This window comes from Amphiura filiformis, chromosome 1 (assembly GCF_039555335.1).
Source record: "Amphiura filiformis chromosome 1, Afil_fr2py, whole genome shotgun sequence".
In the NCBI taxonomy this organism is placed as follows: domain Eukaryota; kingdom Metazoa; phylum Echinodermata; class Ophiuroidea; order Amphilepidida; family Amphiuridae; genus Amphiura; species Amphiura filiformis.
Window position 1 is genome coordinate 9,498,557 of NC_092628.1, and position 25,197 is coordinate 9,523,753.

General features: G+C 36.0%; 1 protein-coding gene across 2 annotated transcripts in view; it reads left to right on the forward strand.

The window, feature by feature from the left end:
- The first annotated feature begins 23,998 nt into the window (after positions 1 to 23,998).
- Positions 23,999 to 25,197, forward strand: part of LOC140148522 (arginine kinase-like) — a 39,755-nt gene continuing 38,556 nt past the window's right edge. For both annotated transcript variants that reach the window (XM_072170544.1, XM_072170622.1), the window contains exon 1: positions 23,999 to 24,314. In XM_072170544.1, coding sequence (XP_072026645.1) covers positions 24,137 to 24,314 — 178 coding nt within the window. In that variant the 5' untranslated portion in view covers positions 23,999 to 24,136. The remainder of the gene's footprint in view (positions 24,315 to 25,197) is intronic.

Here is a 25,197-nt window from a genome sequence, read left to right on the forward strand (position 1 = left end):
ATGTAGACACGATTTCGATTATATGACGCACTTTGAGCGGACCAAGGAGAAGAAAGAAGAGTATTCCGTTGATTGTAAGCATGCGAGCAATTGCATTTCTGGCGTTAATGCGTTGTTTACTTAAAGTTGAATTTGAGGTTTGCAACAAATCGTCATTACTTTCACTCAATGTTCTTATTATTAACACATACATGATCGTATTTAAGAAAAGAGCTATCAAGAATTGAAAAGTTGTTAAGCTTGTAACGACTATTCGTCGCCATGATTCTATTGGGTCTTTGCAGTACGTAATGTATTCCAATGTATACCCAACATTTGAAGTTTCATCAAGAAAGAAAATGCAGAAGGAACTTGGTGTGTAAGGAATCAAAAACGGGCTTGCTAAAAGGAATGATAGTACCCACGATAGAAATACTATATTTACAGTACGACCTTTGCTACTTAAATACCGATGTTGGAGTGGGTGACAAAGTGCGACATACCGCTCCGTACTTACTCCTGCAACAAAGAAAACAGCCGCAAAGTAATTTACGTATATCACAAACAAAACTGTGTTATTAAATAAGTTGCAGTTTATACGCGATCCATACACGGTGTATTTAAAAATATCGGAATTTAGGTATTGCCAGATGTCATTCCAAGCGAATATCAGGAGAAAAATGGCATCTGCGACTGCGAGGTTCGCTAGATAATAATTCGTTATGGTACGCATCTTCGGAATACGGTACAGAACGAACAGAAATGCCGCGTTAGTTATTAGACCAAATAAAGCTAACAGTGGTTGAACGTAAAGTGAGACAATAATATCGGCAAAGTATGTACGTATGAACATAACGATATCGTCGGGTGTTAAGGCCCAGGTGTTGTTTGAGAAGCAGTGAAGATGAGCCGCCATCTCGATGTAAGAGGACAAAATGGTATCTTTTTCGCAGCTTGATATCAGCAACTTTAATAGATAAGCGTTTAACTGTTGGTGAATAATTAATCTAGCGTTCCGAAGAAGATCAAGAAGCAGAACCGATGAAAGGTTGTATATTTCAGTCACATGTTGTAAAACCTATGCATATGATATGTGCTAAGCGAAACTGATTTTCAAAAGTGATAAGGTCCTTCGCATTTTTGTCTTTTTATTACATTCTGCTCTTAACTTTATAAAGCGAAATATGTTTGTTACATGAAGGTAAATATTATGTAGTATAATAAAATTCTTCAATATAACTAGCATTCAATTTTTAATTCACATGACATTATTTTATTTGTACACAACAATGAAATTTCAAAAACTAATAATTTGAAAATGTGCGCTGTTAATACAAATTATTGATTATAAAACTTTTACTTAACTATGAGGAACGCCTCATAACACAAACAAAACGCAATGCAACTTAATTAGGGTTCTATTTGTAAAAATACTGTATCATATTTCAATTTTCAAAATATATTAATTTTATAGGACCCAAAATATTTACGTAATCTTTACATTGAATTGTAGACGGGCGTTATTGCATGGAACTACATTCAATAGCAAGTCAAAAAGTGTTCATTTTAATGAAATATAAACACACCTGACTTACATGTTAAACATGATTCATGAACTTGCACAACTGTATGATGCATAATAAAAGACAAAATAAAGTGTCCATCAAAGGTCTATGACCCGATTATTACGTCACACTAGTGTGCTCGCTGAAGAAGACCGTAGTAGCAACAGCTGAAAATTACGAAGGTAATTATGTACGTTTATTGAGATCAAAAGTTAATATCTTTCTATAAATATGAATACGAATGTGAAAAAAGGCTATAGCACCGGGGTTAGCACATTTTATGACACTATCACATGTGCCAAAATCTGAATTTTGGATGATTTTTACGATTCTCTGGATGAGAAAATCACTTATAGGCATTTCATGAAATCGACAATACGTAGATTCGTTGTTAACGAGACATTACTCCAGGATATTACCACCCACATTAACTACCCGTTAAGAGGGACTATATCGTTGACAGTCTATGTTACTAACACCTGAATATCTTGCATTGAGATTTTTGGTATTGAATATACTTCCACCTATACATTTTTGGTACAATAAATTTAGAGAACAAAAACTAATTGTGTCGTTTCAACTAAAGCAACTTTTTGACCACAAATTTCAGCCTTAACCTAAACCTTGATTTTCATAATCAGCACAAACCGTCATCTAAGACTTATAGTAGGCTTAGGCAATCAGGACGTCTGTCAACAAGATGGAAGGAGATCCCATAATATACGTACATGCCGAAGACCAGAGTGGAGGTGGATTAAGATGGCAAAGGGAAACCATGACCTCTGTAGTTAAGCCAAGTAAGGGGGCTGTCATTTTCTTCGGAGGGGGGGCATATTTTTACATTAACAATAGGGGAGGTATAAAATTATGAAGAGCTAGTCTCAAAAATTTCGTCTTTCTTTTAAGTTATAATCCAAGTGTCCATAATTAATAATATCTGTCTTGAATCTATGTAGAAGGAAGGGGGTCATACAATTTTCAACCCAGGTTATTTTAAATAAATTGATCACGGTCACCGACATGCTCTGGACCCCCCGAAGAAAATGGCATCCCCTAAGTTCTGTTAATGTAAACTGCTTCGCAAGAAGCAAACAGTTGGGTCTTGAAACAATACTTTAAAAAGTAAATCCTACAGACATACGACGTCATCATCATCATAATCAAGAAGAATATGTGCTTGTGAATGGGGCACCGAGGACTTGAACCTTAGATCTTCTTTTCACATTCTGGATTCCATTTGGCTACGTAGTGCTATCGATCGGTTTTACGGCTCCGTGTCCGAGTATTAAGCAGTAACATCTGCCGTAAACGAGAATGCCTCAAGGAACGCTTTTCTGTACCGCTGATTACTAAACACATACACGATTGGATTGCACCAGGAATTAAGAAAGGTGTAAGATAACGATATCGTTGTCAGCATTTTTTCCGCGTGCGGAGTGATTTGTGTTTCAAAGTTAAAAAGCGAATACATAATTTCGACGGTATTGCGCACTTTTAGTGGTCCCAGGAGGACAAAGAAGAGTATTCCGTTGATTGTAAGCATGCGCGCAACTGCATTTAACTGTGTTTTATTTGAAGCTGAATTTGAATTGTGCAACAAATCCTTATTACTCTCACTTAATGCTCTTATTATTAACACATATATGACCATGTTTACGAAAAGAGCTATCAAAAATTGTAGAGTTGTTAAGCTTTTAAGAACCACACTTCGCCAAGGTCCCATAGTGTCTTTGCAGTTCATAATGTATTTCAACGTATACCCAAGTTCTGAGGTCTCATCAAGAAAGAAAATACAGAAGGAACTTGGTGCGTAAGGAATCAATGCCGGACTTGCTAAAATGATTGACAGTGCCCACGATAGAACTATTATATTTATCGTCCGAGCCTTGCTACTTAAATACCGATGTTATAGCGGGTGACAAAGTGCGACATACCGCTCCGTACTTACTCCTGCAACAAAGAAAACAGCCGCAAAATAATCTAAGAATATCACAAATAAAAGCAAGTTCTTAAGGAAGACACAGTTTATACGCGATCCGTACTCGGTGTATTTAAAAATGTCAGAATTCAGGTATTGCCAGATACCATTCCAAGCGATTGCAAATAGAAAAAATTGCATCTGGACTGCGAGGTTCGCTAGATAATAATTCGTTATGGTACGCATCTTCGGAATACGGTAAAGAACGAACAGAAATGCCGCGTTAATCATAAGACCAAATAAGGCTAAGATTGGTTGAACGTAAAGTGGGACAATGATATCGTCAAAGTGTGTTCGGATATAGACAATGATGTCTATAGGTAGGGATGACCAATGAACCATCAACTTGATTAGAACACTCCCATAGACATGCAGGGAGCTCAACTGTGCACTGCTTGCACAGACATTTATAAATTGAGCTCATTCTTTTATTTTCATAATTTTTCTGTAAAAATTGGAGATGTTAATGCCAATTATGTTTTGTAACTATCCTGCAAATTACAGCAACATAACTTATTTGGTTTTTCTGTAAGTGTGAGTCAAAATTGGTCCATCGCCACAGTGCGCTTAATTGCCAGTGGCCAAATGCAGCACTGCTCAGAATGGCACAAAATATTCAGATGAATAAGATCAGGTGAACACCTTGACCTACTGAGCTGTAATTTGGCAGAATTGTCGTTATTACCTCTATCATACCCTCTGTAAAAAGGTTAAAAAATGGACAAGTAGATCTCGAGTTAAAAATTAAATCACCAGCTTCCCTTTGGAATTTCCATATACCTTTCGAATCATGTTAAATAGACACCTTTCTGAACATAAATGTGAAGTTTCGTGCTCATTTGATGTATTGTTCACCTGATCTCAACCCTAAACATTTTCTTATATTATACCATCTGCACTGACTTGCTGCTATACACGCACAGGAGCTGTACTTTTAAAATACGCGCCTAATCAATAATGCGTCTTTCACTCCATTGTTAAAGTACTGTGCTCCCTGTAGCATATGGAGTGACCAGGTCCTAGAGTGTGATGGTTTTGTAGCAGATGACAGTATTCATTCAAGCCTATCAAGGTCAGTTATTAGCCACTTGCTGAATGGCTGGGCATTATCAGCTATCAAAGAGATACCTTATGCTGCTGCCAATCACAATAGAGGTTAAACATTTTGTTAAAACCCCAGAAGTGATATCAAGACAAAGCTGTGCATGTTAGTACTTGATTGTTTGGATTCCTATGTTAAAAATCCCTTGTAGTACATTAGTATTTTTCTTATGTGTAGTGTATATTGTTGTGGAAAAAAGTTCACCTGGACTTTTGATTTTGTGCCACTTCTGCCATTATGGATGATTTTGAGCAAATGTTTTCTAAAAGCATGATTTCAGTGCCTCGGTATGAAGAAATACTTATTGCTATTGACTAGTAAAGTGCCATTTCATAAGAAACCCCTTTGATACTTTCACAATATGCTTGTTTCATGTTTGCATATATATTAAAATAAAGAAATATAAAAAAATAAATATATGCTTATACCAATTTTGCTCACATTGCTATTTTTAGACTTTGTCAATTTATTTCGTTCCAATGACCGGTCAGAATGGGAAACTTTGAAAATTCATAATTCGAAAAGTTTTTGACCGATTTTGACAATTTAACCACCAAAATACTTCTGTTGATGAGTTCTTTCCAGAAAACAATCTTTTGTAGCAATAGGGGCAACATGAAATTATGATGTTCATCCCTACTATAGGTGTTGTTTGTGAAGCAGTGAAGATGAGCCGCCATTTCGATGAATAAAGACCATAAATCCTTTACGCTGCTGAGGTCAACAAACGAATAGAGTCAAACCGCTGAAGAAGTAGAAGTAGAAGACAGAGAAGGAGAAGCCGGAGAAGTGTAAATTATTTCTATACATACATGACTGAAGTGTAAACTGAAATGAAGAAATCACCCATATTGTTGTTTTTTAATCCATTCTGCTTATGTTACTTCCTTGTGTAATGTTATGATTCGAAATTTTGTTACAGGAAGAAAAATATTATGTAGTGTAATAAACAACTTCAATATAATTAGTCATCGATTTACTTCAATTCAGTATATTTAATAATTTTGATTCCAATCAGCGTACATTCTCATTAAAATACAATTATCATAACAATAAACAATTATATACATAATATAATGAATACTTGACACGGACGTGTACAAAAAAAAATATCGAAATTCTCCGTTAACGCAAAATTTGAATAGACGTGCCATACTAAATAATAAGAAACGTCTCGAAAGACAAACACAACTGCAACGCAATTTTATTAAGTTGTGAATTTCAATTTTCAAAATATATTAGGTATTGAAAGCAAAATATTTACGTAGTCCATGCATTGAGTTATACAGCACGTTATGTCATACAAATAGCATATTGCACATTTTAATGAAAATATCTCATATTTTCACCTTAATAATAACCCACAGTCGTATCTGCGTTTTTGAAGATATTTGGCATATGCATTTGGCACGTTATAATAGGTCGTATATAGCACAAACTATACATTATTTAAAATCCTTGTCGTCAGACGAGTGATTTGGTATACATATCAACAAGATCGGAGCATTTTTAATTTGTTACCCCTGTATGACATTTTGTGACCTAGCGGTCATCAGGGGTCAAATCCAAAATGGCTCCACGTCTCAAAATCAACATTGGACCTTGTACTTCTTGTGTGGAAATTCTCATGCTTCTATTAATAAGTGCACAATGCTTCAGCTTAGCAGCTGTACTATATGTTGCTATTTCTCACCTTTCTCACCTTTTCTTCCTTAGAACAATGCATTGATATTATTAGACGCTGTAGTTTTTTCTTAAAGGGGCCCTCCCAGATCCAGAGACGAACTGATGAATTGACACCTGTTAATTGGATGACATACAGAGCATAAGTTACGTGGATAACATGAGGAACTTGCATCCAAAGTGGAAAAACCATCGTAAATTGATAAAACTTGAAGTAAAACATATGGTCCCAACCTTCCTATTCTCCTTAAAGGGAGGTCTTAACCCTAGAATTATGGAAACCTTTGCTGCTATACATTTTAAAAATGGAAAATGGTAAAGACTTGTTAAGTTCATCTGAGAGGTCAAATTTGGGCCAAAATGCCATTTTTTAGACCCCCCCCCCCCCACAAACGTGTGTTTTTATTAATTTTTATAAACTAGATACAAATACCTAGGAACAGTTTTTTAATATCTTAGTGATTTTAACCATCTTAGTTATATGCAACGATAAGTCGTAAAAAGTAGAAACAATACATTGTTTAAATCCTCGTGACAAGTTTGATATGCAATTATGGAGTTTACAGTTATCCTACCTGAAATGAGCCCACACTTATAGCAGGGTCATAGGAGCAGATCTTATTACAAAAGAACCGATATCAACCTTCCTCTGCAGGTTGAGCCACGGGTACGCAATGTCGCCTTGAAATGGGATGAATTCCTCGTGTGTATTCGCCCTCTTACATCGTTTAAATTCTTGTGTGTTTTATGCACATTGGGAGCGCTCTCTTCAATCCTTGAGAGCATTTTGTTACAATCATGAAAGAAATACAGTGCTGTATATCCTTTTTGGATTTTTGGAACACAGCCCAAACAATGATTTCTTTTTGGACCAAGACAGTAAAATTACTTTTACCCCACCCCTTCACCCTTGGCAACTCAAAGAAAAAGGAAAAAAAAGAAATAGAAATATTCCTTGTACTAAGTAGTGTTAGTACGCACACATTCGGTAAACACCGGTTTGGGTACAAAATAGTGTAAAATAATGAACCAAATGTATGTCAACAATACTTTCAAATAGTATACAACTGAATCCTAAGAATTCTGTTGGTGCTTACTGGGCTAATTGTTGTCTTTGCAGCCCCTGACAAATTAGTCCAGATACACCATTGTTAGGGGAACTGACATGTCTCCGTGCAGGTATAAACTCTTCAATGATATGGTCACAGTCACTTGATGAAACCAGGGAAGTGAGACAGATGGAAGCCGGTCGAAGAGTAAATCAAAGTGAGTATCAGACTTACCGCGATGCTGAACAAAAGAAGTACAGGTGGGAGGGGAACAATTGAGCCAACGTGTAGCGTGTCGAAAATCAAAGTTCCCGCTTAAAAATCAATAGCAGTACGAAGACATGCGCCTAGTCCCGACAATGGGCTATGTTATATTACCGCAGAGTGTGACTAGAATTATAAACCCAAATAGATTTCATAAAATCCCTACGCAATGCTCAGAATGCTATCATTTTCATTAATACAATTTTATTAAAGCTATTTAATTATGTGAAAAGCTACCAATTAAATGTATATGTTAAGTTCACTCTCAGATAGCAGTGACAAAAACAGAAAATGAAATGAAATAAAATTTATTTTACGCAGAATGTAAATATAATACCCGACTCTAGAACATTCTCGTCAACAGCAACTTTGGGGTGGCCTGGGCCCACAAATAGATGCGAGATTAATAAATTTTACAATGTAATTTATGTGTCAAATGCGCATATCAATTTATAGCGATAATTGGCGGTTTAAACGTAAATGACTGATTTTCAATATTTTAACTTTTAAAGAAATCTGTAAGCATATGGCCGTTGATTTCTGTAATTATGGGCTATAAATTTAATGTCACTGTTACTTTTTCTCGAATAAAGCGACATATTTGAAAATTAATCAAGAAAAACACAATTTTTGTCGATAATAATAAACCTGTAAATAAACAAACTGGCAATAGGAGCGGTATATCTGATCTACTTCAAAGGCACGCTGACTACATTGTTAGCACAATAGCTTGGGTCGTACCTTCTATAGAATGTTACGTAAATAATTCAATAGATGTTGGATTGACCACTTTCCATCTGTCTCACTTCCCTGATGAAACCCATCAAGCAAATTGTTTGAAGCGTTGGCAAAAAGAAATAAAGAGAAGAAAGGATCAACCCATTTACATGTACGTCACACAGGTATCGTACGAATGGTACATGTACCCCACACTCAGGTGTGATAATTTCCTGTATGTGTTGTCACCTTTATCATTCCATTCATTTCAAAGAACTGTTTACATATCATCAATCAAAATTGAAATCAAGTCAACGCCGTAACATGAATGTTCAAGACATTAGTTTGTAAATTAAATCTAATACTGGAACTAATTTGCAACTCACTTTGCTACGTTGCGTCCGAAAACATCGGACTTCGTCAGGCATCTGATTGAAGATGTTGTGATGACGTCAGATGTTGTGACGTCAGACGGCGAGGAATGTCTCGTAACGCCGGGTCCCATGCACGTGACAACTGGAAACGGAGTCCCCTTTTCTGTTAATGGCGGGATCCTCCACTCTCTCCCATATGGATTCTCTGACTCCTCGCTCAAACCACTTCTCCTCCTTATCTAGAATAACCGCTTCCTCAGGGTTGAAGAAATGTTCAGTTTTCTTGTTGCAGTGGTTGTAAACCGCGGAGTTTTGGGCTTCGCTGGAGCTAGGGCGTCTGTGTTGGTTCAAACGCGCTCGTAGAGATTGTTTTGTCTCGCCTACATAGGAGTCACCACAGTCCGGGGCAGCACAGGTAATGCCATAAACTAGATTGCACTGTTTATCTCTGGGGGGTTTGTCCTTAACATGCACGAGCTTCCCCCGTAGGATGTTGGTAGGTTTGAAGCACGTAGTAATGCCGAAGGACTTGAAAGAGTTCTTGAGTCTTTCCGATAATCCAGCGATGTATGGGATGGTTACCTGTGTGCGATTGTCATGGTTTACCTCTCCTGTGGTGGATTTAGTGGAGTCTTTGGTTTTGTTCGCTTTGGTAAACGCCCAACCGGGGTATCCACAATTTCAAGGGCTTTCTGTAAGTGATCTTTTTCCTCCGGAATGTCCTCAGAATTGCTTATGACAGTGTCCGCACGGTATTGGAGGGTTCTGATCACGCCTAATTTGTGGATCAGCGGATGGTGTGAGTCAAATTGTAAATAGTGATCGGTATGCGTGGGCTTTCTATAAACCGTTGAGTTGAGGGTACCGTCACTGTTCAAATGAACCAAGCAGTCCAGAAAAGCTAACTTATTGTCCACACATTCCTCCTGAGTGAATTTGATGTTTGGGTCAACTTGATTAATGAAATTAAAGAAGGACTCCGACTCGCTTTTGTCTATGATGATGAATGTGTCGTCAACAAAACGAAGCCACAATTTGGGCGGTTTACCGGGGTAACTACTCAGCACGTGTTGTTCAAATTTCTCCATGTAGAGATTAACCACAATTGGGGAAACGGCTGAGCCCATCGCGCACCCATATTGTTGGATGAAATACTTATTGTCGTACGAGAAATAAGTTGTTTTGAGGCAGATGGTGACAAGTTCAACAATTTGTTCAACGGTTAAATCTGTGCGTTCACTCAAAGTGGTATCCTCCGATAAGAAATCCTTCACAACCTTGATGGCGTCGTCCGGTGGAATGGAGGTGAAAAGTGCGCTCACATCGTAAGAAGTAATGATCTCGTTATCGTCCACTGAGGTATCGCGGATTTTCTTTACAAAGTCCTGTGTATTGACAAGATTCCTCGCCGTCTGACGTCACAACATCTGACGTCATCACAACATCTTCAATCAGATGCCTGACGAAGTCCGATGTTTTCGGACGCAACGTAGCAAAGTGAGTTGCAAATTAGTTCCAGTATTAGATTTAATTTACAAACTAATGTTTTGAATTACTGGATGAATAATCTACACCAAGATATGAATGTTCAAGGTTGTGCCCATTGTCTTTGGAGTCACATGAGTCAGTTAGCATTATATGAAAAATCTGTTACTGTCGACACAATTTTCTGATAATTAAAATTGAGCTAGTCAAATTAAGAAAAATAAGGGTTTAACCCACCACTCATTGCAACAGAATCCATAAAATCACCATTCATTTCAGAAAAGCATATTTAATAACACATCAAAAGTCCCCAAATATTCAAGTGGTGGAACAGTGCCTAATTTGCATAAATTCAAAATGACCGCTTATTCAGGTGTGAAATTTCAAAATTGGTCAAATCTTATTAACAACCATATCAGTGTATTGCTCTCATCATAATAGTTTGACCAGTCTCCGACATACAGTTCTTGAGTTATAAGCAAAAAGGTCAAAGGTCAAATTTTGGGGCCCACGGGTGTTAACAATTGAAATATGCTCCCATTTTAATCAAACCGGTCATTTTGGATTCATTCAAATTAGGCACTGTTCCACGACTTGGATTTTGGGGTATTTTGATATGTTTTTGTGTGAGCATTTGGGAGATGGGTGCATGCGAAATGGATTTTGTTACAATTATTGGTTGGTGGTTGTATACAGCCGAAATGGTCCACGCAGGCCTCAGAGGCGGGTTTAAGGTAACGGGACCCGTCCAGAGAGGAGGATCAACGGTTTCAAGTAAAGGGGGACGTATACCTAAAAGTGATACTCCGCTCTTTTCTAGGAAATATTCAAGGGGCTAATCCCACCGTCTTAGAAAAAAATTCAGGGTACATTGACTAGTTTCCTTGCATTTTTCATACACAAACATATAGCCTCTATTATACGAGCGTATGTACGCATATTTAGCGATTTTTTTCGCATTTTTGGAACGGTACGAAAAAAAGCACATTCACAGATCATAACGATCATCAGCTGCACCTGGCATGTTGCGACACAATGTTAACGGGACTTACAAATACTTAATCTCGCATGATCATTGGCAGCCTCATCTCCTACTCTGCCCCATCAAAATGCAGATTTTGGTATCAGGTGAGCACTTATATTTATCTCATTAATATAAAATTATTATTATTAAAATTAGGCGTTCCAAGTTAGTATATTTCCAAAGAAATCATCAAAAAACTGTCAAATTAGTCTCAACTGTGGTATATCACGTTTGAGACTAATTCGACAGTATTTGATGATATCTTCACCGTGTTGGAACTTCTGATTTCAATATGGTACTGAGAAAAACAGAGTCTTTCATTTGAAATCAATATATTACACGATCATGATGATTATCATTAATAAAAAAACACTGTACACTACCAATATCACGCTGTATAAATGCCAGTAATTCCATAAGGAATTAGTCACATTTACACACACACACAAAAACCCATTTACATGAACTTTTTGCATGAATATAGCAGGCCACCTTCCTTTAAGGGTATATAATTTCCATGATTTTCATCAGTACCCCTCTTCTTTTTTTCCCTTGCAAATTTATGAAGTATATAAATATGTTCATCACCTCATGTCCTGAACTTATAACATATCTCTACATACAAATTGCTTTTAAACCGTTTTAGTAAATCATTTTGGCCCTACATATTTTTTGTTTACTGTATCCTAGTAACTTAGATGTGTGTTTCATAACAAAATATAATTTATTCTATTCAAGTAGAGTACTTGAATAGAATACAATATACTTTTGTTATGCTATCTAAAATTTACTCAGCCATGCATGCTTAATAACACTGAATAAATTAAATAGTGGATGCATAGCCAATTTAATAATATATTTTCTGGGTGAAAATGATGCCGTAATGTCAATTTTATGTCAGAATCGGAATCCTTGTACTCGACATATCCGAAAAAGTGTCTTTGTGCATGATTATAGGTTCTCTGGTTCAAAACTTACATTTTCAAAATGGTGGCGGCGGCCATTTTGGATTTTGGCCTCTAGCGAAAAATGCCGGGATTTTCGCGAGGGACATGGAGGCTATTTTGTTTCTAAATGGTCCATAGAAGTCGAATCAATCGTCAAACCTTACTAGCCAGAGAGTGGTCACCAAAGTGAGTTTTTTCACTTAACTATATATAGCTTCTATCATGTATTGTTAGGAAAAGAGATTTCAAAAGGCTATAGGTAATCATAGGTCAGGTTATAGGTCACTTGGTTCAGGTCAAATTTAGGCATCCATTTTGAAATACATGTGATAGTCTGTGGTACCATAATGAGGCATCAATTTTGATATTTTGTCTAGTTTGTCTTTTACTGGATTTATAATGAAAAGACATGTGGTGGATATATTAACATACCGTGGGATGTAAATGGAAATGGTGAGTACAATTTAGATTGCCTAGTTGAAATGGATTGGACAAAGGTAAAATAGTTACCAAAATCACAATAGTGAAGCTTACGAAAAACTAACTAATATGGTAGTATAGGTGAAAAGAAATACAATCTTTTTCAACATTGCTGCCACCAATAGAACAAAAAAATGCAATGGGTGTAGTACCCCCTTAAACATGTTAAACAATAATTTTAAAAACACATTAAAAATAATCACCTGGCATGTTGCGACGCAAATTTAAGGGATGTAGCATTGATGGTGGGGATCACTGAAGTCATTATACCTTTGTTGCATAGTTTTGACTGAAAGTTCAATTAATGTGTTGACCAATTCTGGATACGAACACCTTTTTTTTTCCAATGAACAATATTTCCAAAGATTTAATTTGTACCGCGCTCTTTGTAGTTGTGTGGGTAGACAGAGGGCAAAAGGGTATATATTATACGAAAGAAGCAGCAGTGAAAACTTCAAAAGTCGTCTAATTCCGGCGGCATAGCTAAGCAAAATTATCCCATTTATAAACTATAATTTGATATATTTTATTGGTTCCTTTGAGAGTGTATTGGAGTATTATATTCTTGTTATTTATCCAGTCATTACCACTAGACAGAAAATTACCAAACCTTAGAGAGGATCATTTATTCAACACATATACCAATAATAATTCTACATAAATGCGATAATTGAAGTGCTGCTCTGAGCAATTGCAGACAAAAAAGGTGACGATTCAAATGAACCCCGCAAGCAACGTCACAGTGTTCCAACTAAAAGGAGAACGCTCATTGGATGAACGGAAGAGGCCGATTGGCAATGAAATCAATAACATAACAATGGGCCCAACCAGACAAGCTAAAAAACTGTGTTTTAAGAAGTAGAAAGACTAAAACATTCAACTGCACTCACCAGGTTATTTACCATGTATGTGTATCTTACATTTTATTTGCATCTTCTTCAACTCCCGCGAAGTATGTCCATCAAGGCCCATCAAGTTCAGGACTCTGGAAAATAATACTTGGGGTGTTTAGTCGTCGTATGGGGGTCACCGACCCTGCGGCCTTGATGTTTTTAGTTGATACTGGGGCAAGAGAGTGATAGTAACCTTAATGGTTACTTTTTTTTTTCACTTTTTACCCAATAATTTCCCTCATTCTTCATGCCCTGTCCTCTATCGGGGGCTAATTTTACAGTTAAAGCTTGTTGGATATCCATTATTTCGTTGTCAGTGGTTCATTATGTTAACGCTTAAATATTTTTTATTAATTTTTAAAAACCCAATAAAAATATCTAAGAACATTTTTTTTAAATATTTGACCAACTTAACCAATCTCAATGGAACCAAATTCCATCTTTAAGCATTTTAAAAGCTGAAAGGGCAAAGTCTGTGCATTTTCTACGTTTTCCGCGCGTTCATTTCGTACGTTTAGAATCTTCAACACTGGCTAAATAAGGGACCTCGCTCCGTCACATGCGAGTGATAGTCTAGTTTCAAAACTAGTTAGTAACTCAAGCTCTTTGCGTAAAGGAATTACATCAAAAGACGTACGGAAACTCCAAACCAGGCATAACAGAGCTGCAAATCACAGTGACCATGCTGCACTATTACTTACTTACTGGTTACCAGGTAATCATTAAAACTATGTCATGTCTACTTACATTTTCTCTATGTTGCAAATTTCATTGAGCTTGTGACTCAGTGTTTGAAAGAGCTTTCATCAATAAACACCTTTACCATCCATGAACTTTCGATCTGTCTTCAGCCGTTCTTCGTCCGATCTGCAACGAGACCTACACAAATATGACACGCTTTACCTGAACAACTTAGCGACTCACCAAATATTAAAAATTTCAAGTTCACTTCACTTCATTATTCATATTTCCTTAATATTACTATGTTATTGATATTTTTGGTTTCTTTTCTTCATTGTTCTTTGCCAAAGTGCTTTGTGCATTTTCTGGATGTAAAAGCGCTTAAATAAATACACGTAATGTTACGTTATGTTTATGAATAAGTCGACAGAATTTTTGGCTGTAACAATACCCTATGTATGTGATATATAATATGTTATATTATATTATGTGATATGTTCTGTTACGTTATGTATAGAAATAAAGGCGAGTTACCCAATCCCGCTCATTTTTGACTGTAACAATAGCGTATGTATGTGGTATTTACTCTAAACTTACAAATTAAATACTGGTACCATATATTATTTACAAGAAATATGAAGCTTAAAATTGATTGTAAACGCTATACTATTACGATTGTTTACAATGTTTATCACTTTATTCGAAAGTCCTCAATCGATAAATTTGACATAATGATACAAACATGAAATGATAGCAGCCCGAAGTTGAATGAAATTATTTTCATATTTTCTACTGTTGATTAGAAATGAAATCTATAAATCACCATATCAAACCCAGGGTGTTTTATATAGTGATACAGGTTTTTATTAAAAATGAATTTTGGGCCGTTGACCTCATTGGTTTAAGGTCATTAGTGTCATATTTTAAATGTATTTCTATGTATTTTATTTCAAGGGGATCTCATTAAGTTGCCATGTCTATTTGACATCTCCTTCTGCGCACGTGTCTGTAAATTGCATTTGTCGTTGTATTTATTTTGTACTGTACAGAAAATAGTAATAAATAGTCCTGAATAAAATTTTAACCCACAAGTGGGAAAAATGTGAAGTTTAAAGAGTTTAAGCAAAATTTGAAAGCATAGTAGAAATAGTGGAAAAACACCTTTATTGGAATTGAAATTGCTTAGAGTCTTATTAGGCTTGAAAGTCTTTGTTATCAGCACAGTCATATGAAATACCAAAATATCGAAAGAAAAAAATCTATGAACGAATTATATCACGCTTGTTTCATTTTAGTTATTTCTTTCGAAATTTGTGAACGGGTCTGATCCAACAAGACAAAAGGAGGTAATTTTGAAAATTAATTATAGGTTAATAAATGCGTATCACTTGTTACTCGAGAAATTGTACAAAATAATGTACGCTTACTGAGATGCTGATGCATCTAATGCACGCACAATCCCCTACGGGCTTGTGCATTAGACGTATCAAACTCTCAGTACAAGTGCATTATTTTGTACAATTTCTCGAGTAACAAGTGATACGCATCATTAACCTATTTCATAAACGAGATTTTTTCAATTTTAGAACAAAATTATTGTCACTAAAACTGTTGGAAATGATTTTTATATCGTGAAAATAAGAGTGCAGTAATCAGTGTGTGGTGTTTAGAGATGGAGCACGCGGAAAGTGTTTGTATTGAAAGGGCGGGAGAAAAAGGGTCGCTTACTTCATTAAATGTAATATGATACCTTCGATACTTACCATATTGTTTTTGACAATGTGATTAGAAATTTACAAATGCAACTGTTGATATAAAATTCTATCCTCATATATAAGGCCAAGTATAAAATAAAACATGTTTCACGTCCCCTCCCGCTTCCTTTTTTGAGGTTTCTTCAATTTTATTTTTATTTTTTGAAATTCAGTTATAACTTTTCAAAAAATATGTCTAGGAAGTTGGGATGCTTTCTATAGCCTTGCTAATATATAAGAAACACTTTTATAAGGTTTTGTGATAGTTAGAGGGGGCCTATCTCTCAGAACAAGAAATAAAAAGAGGCCTCCTCCTCTTTCCAGGCATTATTGTATACGCTAAAATAGCTCTAATTATGGGTATTTACACCGATTTTGCGATAAAAATAAAAATAAAAGCCCCTCTTCCTCCTTTTTTCAAAAACCCGGACGTGAAACATGTTTTATTTTTTACTTGGCCTAATAAAATAATATTTTATAATGTGATAACGAAACTTTACATTTTTCCTTTGTAAAATTTTATGAGAAATGGGCAATAACAAGTTTAATATCAAAGTAATCATAAAAATATTATTTTATTTTATTGTAATGCTGCAACGTGCTATAAAAATAGTAAATAGTATTGTATGAATTCATAACGAAATTATTTTCAAAATTTCTCTGATTGTTAACCATAAATAACTGTTAACCATGTAATTGATTTAAAGCTTTATTATTACCAAATGAATCGTTTAAAAGTTTTTGAGTAATCAAACAGTTCCTCACTTTTGTAATTATAACAAGATATAACTTTTTATATAAGTTTTTGCAGGCTGATTAAAATAATTCTTAATTTTGGGTTTTGGTCCGGGCTACTTTGCTGATAGGGCCCGTTCCCTTAAATCTGCTCCTGCCCAATCCAACGGACAATAAAGGTCACATTTTGATATTTGGTAACTTTTTCGAAGGTAAAAAAACCCTGCAATTTTGCATCTTTCTATACAATTACAGTCACCAAACGAAAAAGACTTGACAAAAGAATTCTTAGTATCCAGATTCGTCAGTGAGGCTAAGATGTTACTTCTAATCTTACTAAAATTAAAATACTGGGTGCAATGATTAAAGAAGCAGGGTTCAGCATCGGTGGGTTACTTACAGTTTACAACGGATACATGAGAATATGCTACTTATCTTTATACGGGCTTACTAACTACCTGCCTATTGGTCAAAAAGAAGTTTTCATTATCAATTGGACCAATCAGCAACATTGTTAGATTAATTGTATCACACAAAAAAAATGGGGTATATTATTTGCAAAGCTCCATTCTGATTGGAGATTAAAATGAAGATATCATGTAATTGACCCAATCAGAGAAAATGTTAGATCGGCAGGTAGTGCTCAGGGGGTTAAAACTAAAGCGATGTCTTACAGACACTAAAAGTAAATTGCAAAATAAGGTAGTCGATAGATGGATATTTTTTTGCGTACTTTGATACGTACCTTATTCAAAAGTGACAGATTTAGGTATTTCCTCCTTCAAGGAGATTTCTTCTACCTTTTGGTACGGGTTCAATGCTCCCACAGTACCAGTTTCTAGAACCATATCTACTGACAGGACCTTCATCCACACTGCAGTTCTCGTTTGGAATGGCATGCCAGATGGGGTAGTCGGAGATATATGTGACAACGGCGCACCATCCTTCAAGAACGGAGTGCATAAGCATCTTATTTCTCGTGACTGATGTTTTACTGGACACATTCTCTCTTGTTGTCCCTAAGCTGAACTACCACTAATTAGCCCATGTGGTTGTCTTTAATAGCGCCTAGGTGCCTATATAGGTTCTTGACCTGTGTCATTCCTAATAGGCTATTTTTCACTCTAGCGTTTTATATATCTCCAGCTATCGACGACTTTATTTTGTAATTTAGTTTTAGTGCATCTTTAAGAAATGGCCTTTATCCAGAAGCTTTTCCGTAATCATATCCAAGGCAAGGAATTTTATTCCGTAATCATATCCAAGGCAAGAAATGTTATACTTCAAGTTCCTAGCGGAAACTCTCCACTGGCAAAGGGAGAGTTTCCGCTAGGATTGTTTCCCTGTGCCTCTCCACTGCTGGGATTTTGCCACAATGGTAAGCAACCTCTCCCAGCAAACACAAAACGTTTTTAAAACGTTTTAAACAGGTTATATTTTGGGTCAAAACGTTTTAATGACATTAAATATCGGGGGTTATATAAAGGTCATGAAAATGTTTTAAAACGTTATGTATGGAAACACAATACTAAATATTTTTAAAATGTTTTCAAAATGTAATTGTAAAATATTTTTTGCAAACAGTTTTTGCCAAGTAATTATATTGTCAACACTTTAATAACATTATGTTTTTTTAGAATATTTGCAGGAAGCTATCAAATATGTTTTGGAATGTTATGAAAACGTTTTATACCCGTTATATACCCTTTATATAACCCGACGTTTTCTGGCAACCTATTTCTAATCTTTGGCGAATGATGTCCAAAACCTTCTGTGTTTGCTGGGCTGAGAGGTTCTTCACCTTGTTTCCATCAATCTATTATAGATGTACTGTAGTAAGCACCTGGCCTGTTCATAATATTTTCTATTTCCTTAAGTAAGCATTTTTATCGGCCATTTATATTTCAAATCTAAATAAATAAATTTATACAGCATTTTTCACGTGTATCAAACTGCTTTTGCATTTATCCTGCAGTCGGTAGAATATATCAGCTGCCATATCACATGGCAATTGAAAGCATGATCATACCTTTGAGAGGCGCTCAATGGACAATATTCATAACTGCTCCCCATTTCACCCTTGGGTAGAGAGAGGCAAGTGAGGTAAAGCGCCTTACCCAAGTACACAACACGATGGCACCAACGGAACTCGAACTCGCAATCCTGCGACTGCAGAGCCCGTACCGCTGCGCCACCGTGTCCCCTTAAATCTGTGCCCACCTTAATCTAGCAGCTGGTCTGTTCAAAATATAATTGTGGTGTGATCAAGCAAAATCAGTCGGATATATTCAATTTTCGCTTTCTCATAATATTGTAAACATCATTTACAAAGCTACATTTTGCAGAAAATCCCGTTGAATTTGGACATCCAGCTCAAAAGATATGAACAGTTAAAGAGTTTTCAAAACAATAGGAACCAAAAGGAAATAATTCCTTTGTTTGGCTATATGTTTTATATCATGTTGTGCAATTACTATATATGATGTTACTGAAATCAAATGGTAAACCTATTGTTTTGATACCATACCACATACCATACCATGCTATTTTATGTAAATTTTATATTGAAATAGAAAATGTATTAATTTGCTAAAACTTAGAGTACATGGACTGATATTAGATTTTGTACAAATACATCATACAAAAACACCATAAAACGCCTTATCTACAAATATTTGCAAAATATTAAAATGCGACTTTTATTGCCAGTCCTACTAATGATTCAGCTATATTTTACTTTGCAAAAAAAATCAAGATAATGCTTCTGGTAGCCTAAAGATATTACTTATTCAATATACTAAATATTATATCATTGCACTTTTGAAAACAAAAATGCGACTGTAAATTTTGTTTTGCTACAGCATGTACGTTTATCCAAACAAGAGAAACAAATGCACATAAATGTATATAATCCCATTTTACATTATGTGGCTGTATTGATTTACAACGCTACTTCTCTAATAAATTCATTACCATTGTGTTCAAATAACTGCAACTTGTAACAGAATAGTCATGTTACTCTACTGAGCAAGCCTTCTAATGAATTCAACCGGTTCCCGTTCAAATAATGCAATACCCCAATGTGCTTAAAGCAAATTTCTATCGACCTCTTGCTTTCACTGGATGGATGAAGACAGGTATGCCAGCTAGCTATACGGCGCTTTGAATCCGCATTAAGGTTAGCAACTATTTTAAACTGTTGCGATTTGGTAGTTCACAGCATCATGTGAATGGTAGTGAGCTTTGGCAAATATTGCATTGATCATTTCATAGCGAGCGTGTAGAAGAATTCAAATATGACAGAAGTACTTTTGTAGGTCCTGTGGTTCTTGAGTTATGTTGTAAAGAGGGCTGAAACAACAACACTTTTGTAAAACGTACATAACTCGCCATTTGTACTTAATATTGAGAAAAATAAAGCCCACACTCCAATACGCCTTAAAATAAAATAAAATGCTAGTGCGCCCTCTGTTGGTGACCAATCAACTAGAAGGAAGGAACAAGTACCATCACTGAAACTGTCAGGTCAGTAAATATGTTTGGTTTCGACAAGAAGAACTCGCAAGTAACTGTATCACACAAACCTAATACATTTCTTCAAAATAAAAAAATGTTGGTTGATTTCATAAACGCATGAAATATTTTTACGCATAAACGTATAAAAACGCATTTAAAAGTAGTCACATGTGGAAAATCTGAACTTCATTAGCGTTCAACTGCTGATAGTACAAGCTTATTGTATGTTTGATAAATCGCAATAATCTCTAATTTTTTCATATTAGTTTCTTAAAGGCACCATCCGCTAGAAAATCTCATTGGAAAATTGCCTAAAAACGGCTTGTGCTCCCCCTCCCCAATATGACGCCTCGATTACGCAACGCCAAGTGTCTATTAAGCGTCTAATTATATATTATTTGTAAGAAAATATTTAGAGAGTAAATGGCAGTGCCAATTACAATGTGAGGCTCCATCGTGTCCATTTGATCATAATGCTGTATTGTTTCTAAATATCAAACGTTATCACTCGGACTACTTCAACAGACGCACAAATAGTCAAGCAAATAGCCAGGTGCCACTCTAGCTGCTGTAAATTTTGTAATGCAACGATGTATTTACACAAAATAAGATTTTATCATTTCTTGACAAATATTGAAATTATCCTATAAAGTGTCCTGTGTCATTAGCCACACCATTAGTGCAACAATTTTGCTGGACATTTGCCATTAAATCACGGGCAGTCTATATAAAGGTTTGCTGTAATATCGAATACGTGACAAGTACCTCAAACGTCAGTGTTGATTTCTAAATTGCATTGAAAAGGGTCAAATAATTTTCACTTTTCTTATATAAACATAAATTTTCCAAATTAATGTAATCTATGGTGTCAGTATTTATGAATCTCCAAACATCAACCATTATATTCGGGTACTACGCACCCGGGACTACGCATCCAACTCTTTAATAAACTCGTAAATGAATGACCCCCGGGTGTGACGCAGACCAGATGTAGGGCTCTTTGCTTTAGGTACGTGCACGTATCATCATGGAAAACACAGTATTGTATGGACATATTTGGACCAATCTGGATTTAACATCTTCGTGTATATATCCGCCATGTCATGAATGTTAATGATGTTGGTATGAACATGGCGGCTTCTACGAAGGTTAACGAGGTTTCATCACAACTACATTTTAAAACAAAGAAATATTTTTGGTTCAGCGCCTCTTAACAAATGTTTACAAACATTTGTTAAGAGGCGCTGAACCAAGTCTTTGTATGTGTGTATATACATTTGAATATATTTTCAGTGAACATGACAATGTAAAATTCGAAAGTTTTACATTTGTACCTAAAATGTGTAAATAGTCTGCACGGTGTTCTGCATTGACGGGTAAGGTAGTGAGACAGCTGCAGAGTAGAATTAAGACATTCAATTTAGAGGACTCCCTATACCATTGACTAATGGAAAAAATGCTACGTTTCCGGTAAATATTGTAAAATATTTGATACGGTACTCAGATAGAAAACTATAAAGGACAACTAAGACCGAACATGCTTCCGTTCAATCTATAATAATAACTTATTGGTATAACAAATACCATTAATTTTCAATCTAGGAAAATTGAAAACAAATTTCCTAATTATGGGAACCTAAATAAATGTAGAAATTGACTTTGGAAATACCGGTATATATCGTTATGAATTCGGCAGACGGCCGAATCCGGATTCGGCTTTTGGTAAATTCATTTTTGGCATGCATTACTTTTGAATTAGAGAACAAGGGATCAATGCTTTACCTATAGAGGGCGGCATATCGATTTTTTAACGGTTATCGTCTTTGACCGTACTGTGAGTCACCGTTAGCTAACCCTGTATGCCGCCCTCTTTTGAATACTTATCATCTGATCTCCGTTAAAAAATTGACATGCTGCCCTCTATCATGTACAGCATTGATCCCTTGTTCTCAAATTCAAAAGTAATGCATGCGTAAAATGAATTTACCAAAAGACGAATCCGGATTCGGCCGTCTGCCGAATTCATAACGATATGTTCTCTCCCCCTGGTTAACCTTATTTGATTATACAATTTAAAATTATTACATATGAGCTGGGAAATCCCCTAACAAACTACTTGTTTACAATGACATCACCAAGACTATTAAGTTTTGGGGATTCCCCAGACATCATAATGTATTTAGAATGACATAATATTGGTAAAACCCTTCAGGGAATCCCAGGTATTGCTACATATATTATGATTATGAGCAGTATCTAGTATTTGAAATATAATCTATGTCTGTAATTAAACTTGTTGCAAGAGTGGCATCTCAGACTGGGTTAATAATTTTAAACACATTTCTTTAGTTGTGAAATGCAGATATGAATACAGATATAAAGGGCTACAATTCAGCCGCTGAGCGAAGGAAGATTGTATATTACGCCAAAAGTGTGCAGTTATCCCAAAAGGGATTTATATTGGTCGTCTGCGACAAACGCTGAACGCTGAGATTGATTTGATCAGATTAATACTTCTGCTCTTGAAGAAAAGAGTTTATGGTGAAAGTAACACCATTTTGTGTATCGTCGTTGTGCAAGGATTTATAATGTTCTGCAAGTTTTCGTCAAGTCGGACTTCGCTAGCATATAAGTTTGCGACTGGAATGGTCTGTAATTGTGATATTACAGCTAAGGAGCCAAACAGATCAGCAACAAGAACAAGACTTTCTGTTCTTTTAGTCAGGTTAGCAAAACCTGTTGTGGTATAAATGAGTTGTTAGTGATTAAATTGTTTTGACTTATACTACAGTGCGTTAATTATGTATCTTTGAGTAAACTTGGGTAACAGATGATTTTGGCCTTCGGTCTTGCTAGATTGTAACAATATACCACTCTTTCCTTCTCTTCCTCCGCTTCCTCTTTTTCTTCTGCTTCTTCTTCTTCCTCCTCCTCCTCCTTCTACACCATCTCCCCTCCACCTCCTTGTCACCACCATCAGTTTAAAATATCCGATATCTGTCTGAATGATCAACATGTGGCGGTTTCAGCAACATGAAACTTCATGCTTGTTTCCATTGGCCAGGCACTGAGGCAAATTATTGATATTTCGTCTAGTAGGTAAGATTTGCGGTGTTTCATCTTTCATTGTCGACACGCTTAATGATAAAGTGATGTTCCCCGTGGGGTATATGCTACCTTTACCCTAGACAGGGGATGGTTGGAGGTAGAATTCTATATTTGATAAGTGTCGAATTCGTGCTGTGCAACATCATGTAAGGTGAATGTTCTTTTAATTAGATAAGATGTTTACGCTTAATCTAAATAATCTATAACAAGAACACATACCACACATTACTGCACATACTATACACCCTTCAAACCCTCTCCCACCCCTACACTCTGAAAACTGACCACACACACCCAAATCCAACACACCCCCACCCATCCGCCCTCTCCTACATGTAATAAACACAACACAAGCATACACCCCCAAGCAACTGGACGGAACCGCCCAATTTTGTTGGACATTCGGCATTAAACCACGCGTAGTCTATAATAAAGGTTTGTGGCAATAACGAATATGTAGCAGGTACCTCAACGTTGCTACGATGTCATTCATAACAAGTATACAAAACTTTGAAATAATACACCTATCAATTTCAAGGTTACCAAGCTTCTATCAATTCTCCTTCATTTCCTACGAAGGTGATTGGAGGATGCCTTGCATTATGCAAATTGTTACACCATCATGCATAAATTAGTGAAAAATTTCTGGCGTTCCCATCACCGATTATCTTGTGTATGGCTATCGGTATGTTACTTCATTCCACCAAATCTCTCTAATTTCATTAAATTTTATATATTGTGTGGCGAATTACAGCAAACGAATAAATTGTTGAAACTAAAAAACATTTTTTATAATCAAAAAATGGCAAATTTAAAGCAGAAGAATTTCAGCGCAGAGGAGGATTACCCTAACTTCACCGGGCATAAGAGTCTGCTCGCCAAACATTTGTCTCTCGATATGTACTCGCGACTCCGGGACGTACACACCGTATCTGGATTTACTCTCGATAGAGCCATACAAAACGGAACCGACAACGCAGGTAATTATAAACTTTTATATCTACTTCTAATTCTTTATTTTCTATCTTATGTATGCTATATTTTGTATTGAATCTACTACGCATTACATATATATGTCATTGCGTTTAAGATGCGCTTACAAATTCATTTCCCGAATATGTTGGTCTCATCTCATCACCTGTTGCGCCACTACAACCGGCCAGCTCGGCTAAGAAGCTTTCGTTTATGTCTAACGATCACGCAACCAGGAGACCTTATTAGTGTTGTTTAAGAATATTTATTTTATAATTGAAGACCTGAGCGCAAGAAGACCGTAAGTCCACTTGGCCCCTCAACATGTATACACTAAAGTTACGTATAATTTCTTAGGGTTTTATAATGTTTAATACATGTTCCAGTGTGAAAACATCATTAAAGGTTGTGAAAGATTTGTTTTGGCCCCTGAACATGTATAAACATTACCAAACTATACGAAATTATACGCAACTTGAGTGTTGAGGGCCTAGTGGACTTACGGTCTTCTTGCGCACAGGTCTTCAATTACTTTAATGACATTATTTACAGTGTGATAATTTTAAATCAAGCAAAGTTTGAGACCAGTTATTACTCAAATTTCAGCGTAAAATTACACAAAATGATTATTGGTTTTTGTATCCACCTTTACCGGTTGTTACCAATGTACCGTCATGTCGTTGGAGACAATGAACCATAATCATACCAAACGGTGTTGTGCCAACCACACAATAGATTGTTTTCCAGTGCATTAAAACGCTCAAAGTATGCGTCCAAATGACACGAGCTAATCGTAGGTCCATACCGGGTGATTGCGAAAAATATTGTGACCCACCACCCGTGGTGCGATTTTTTTTGTTGGTCAACATTTGCATCGCATAATGCATGTAC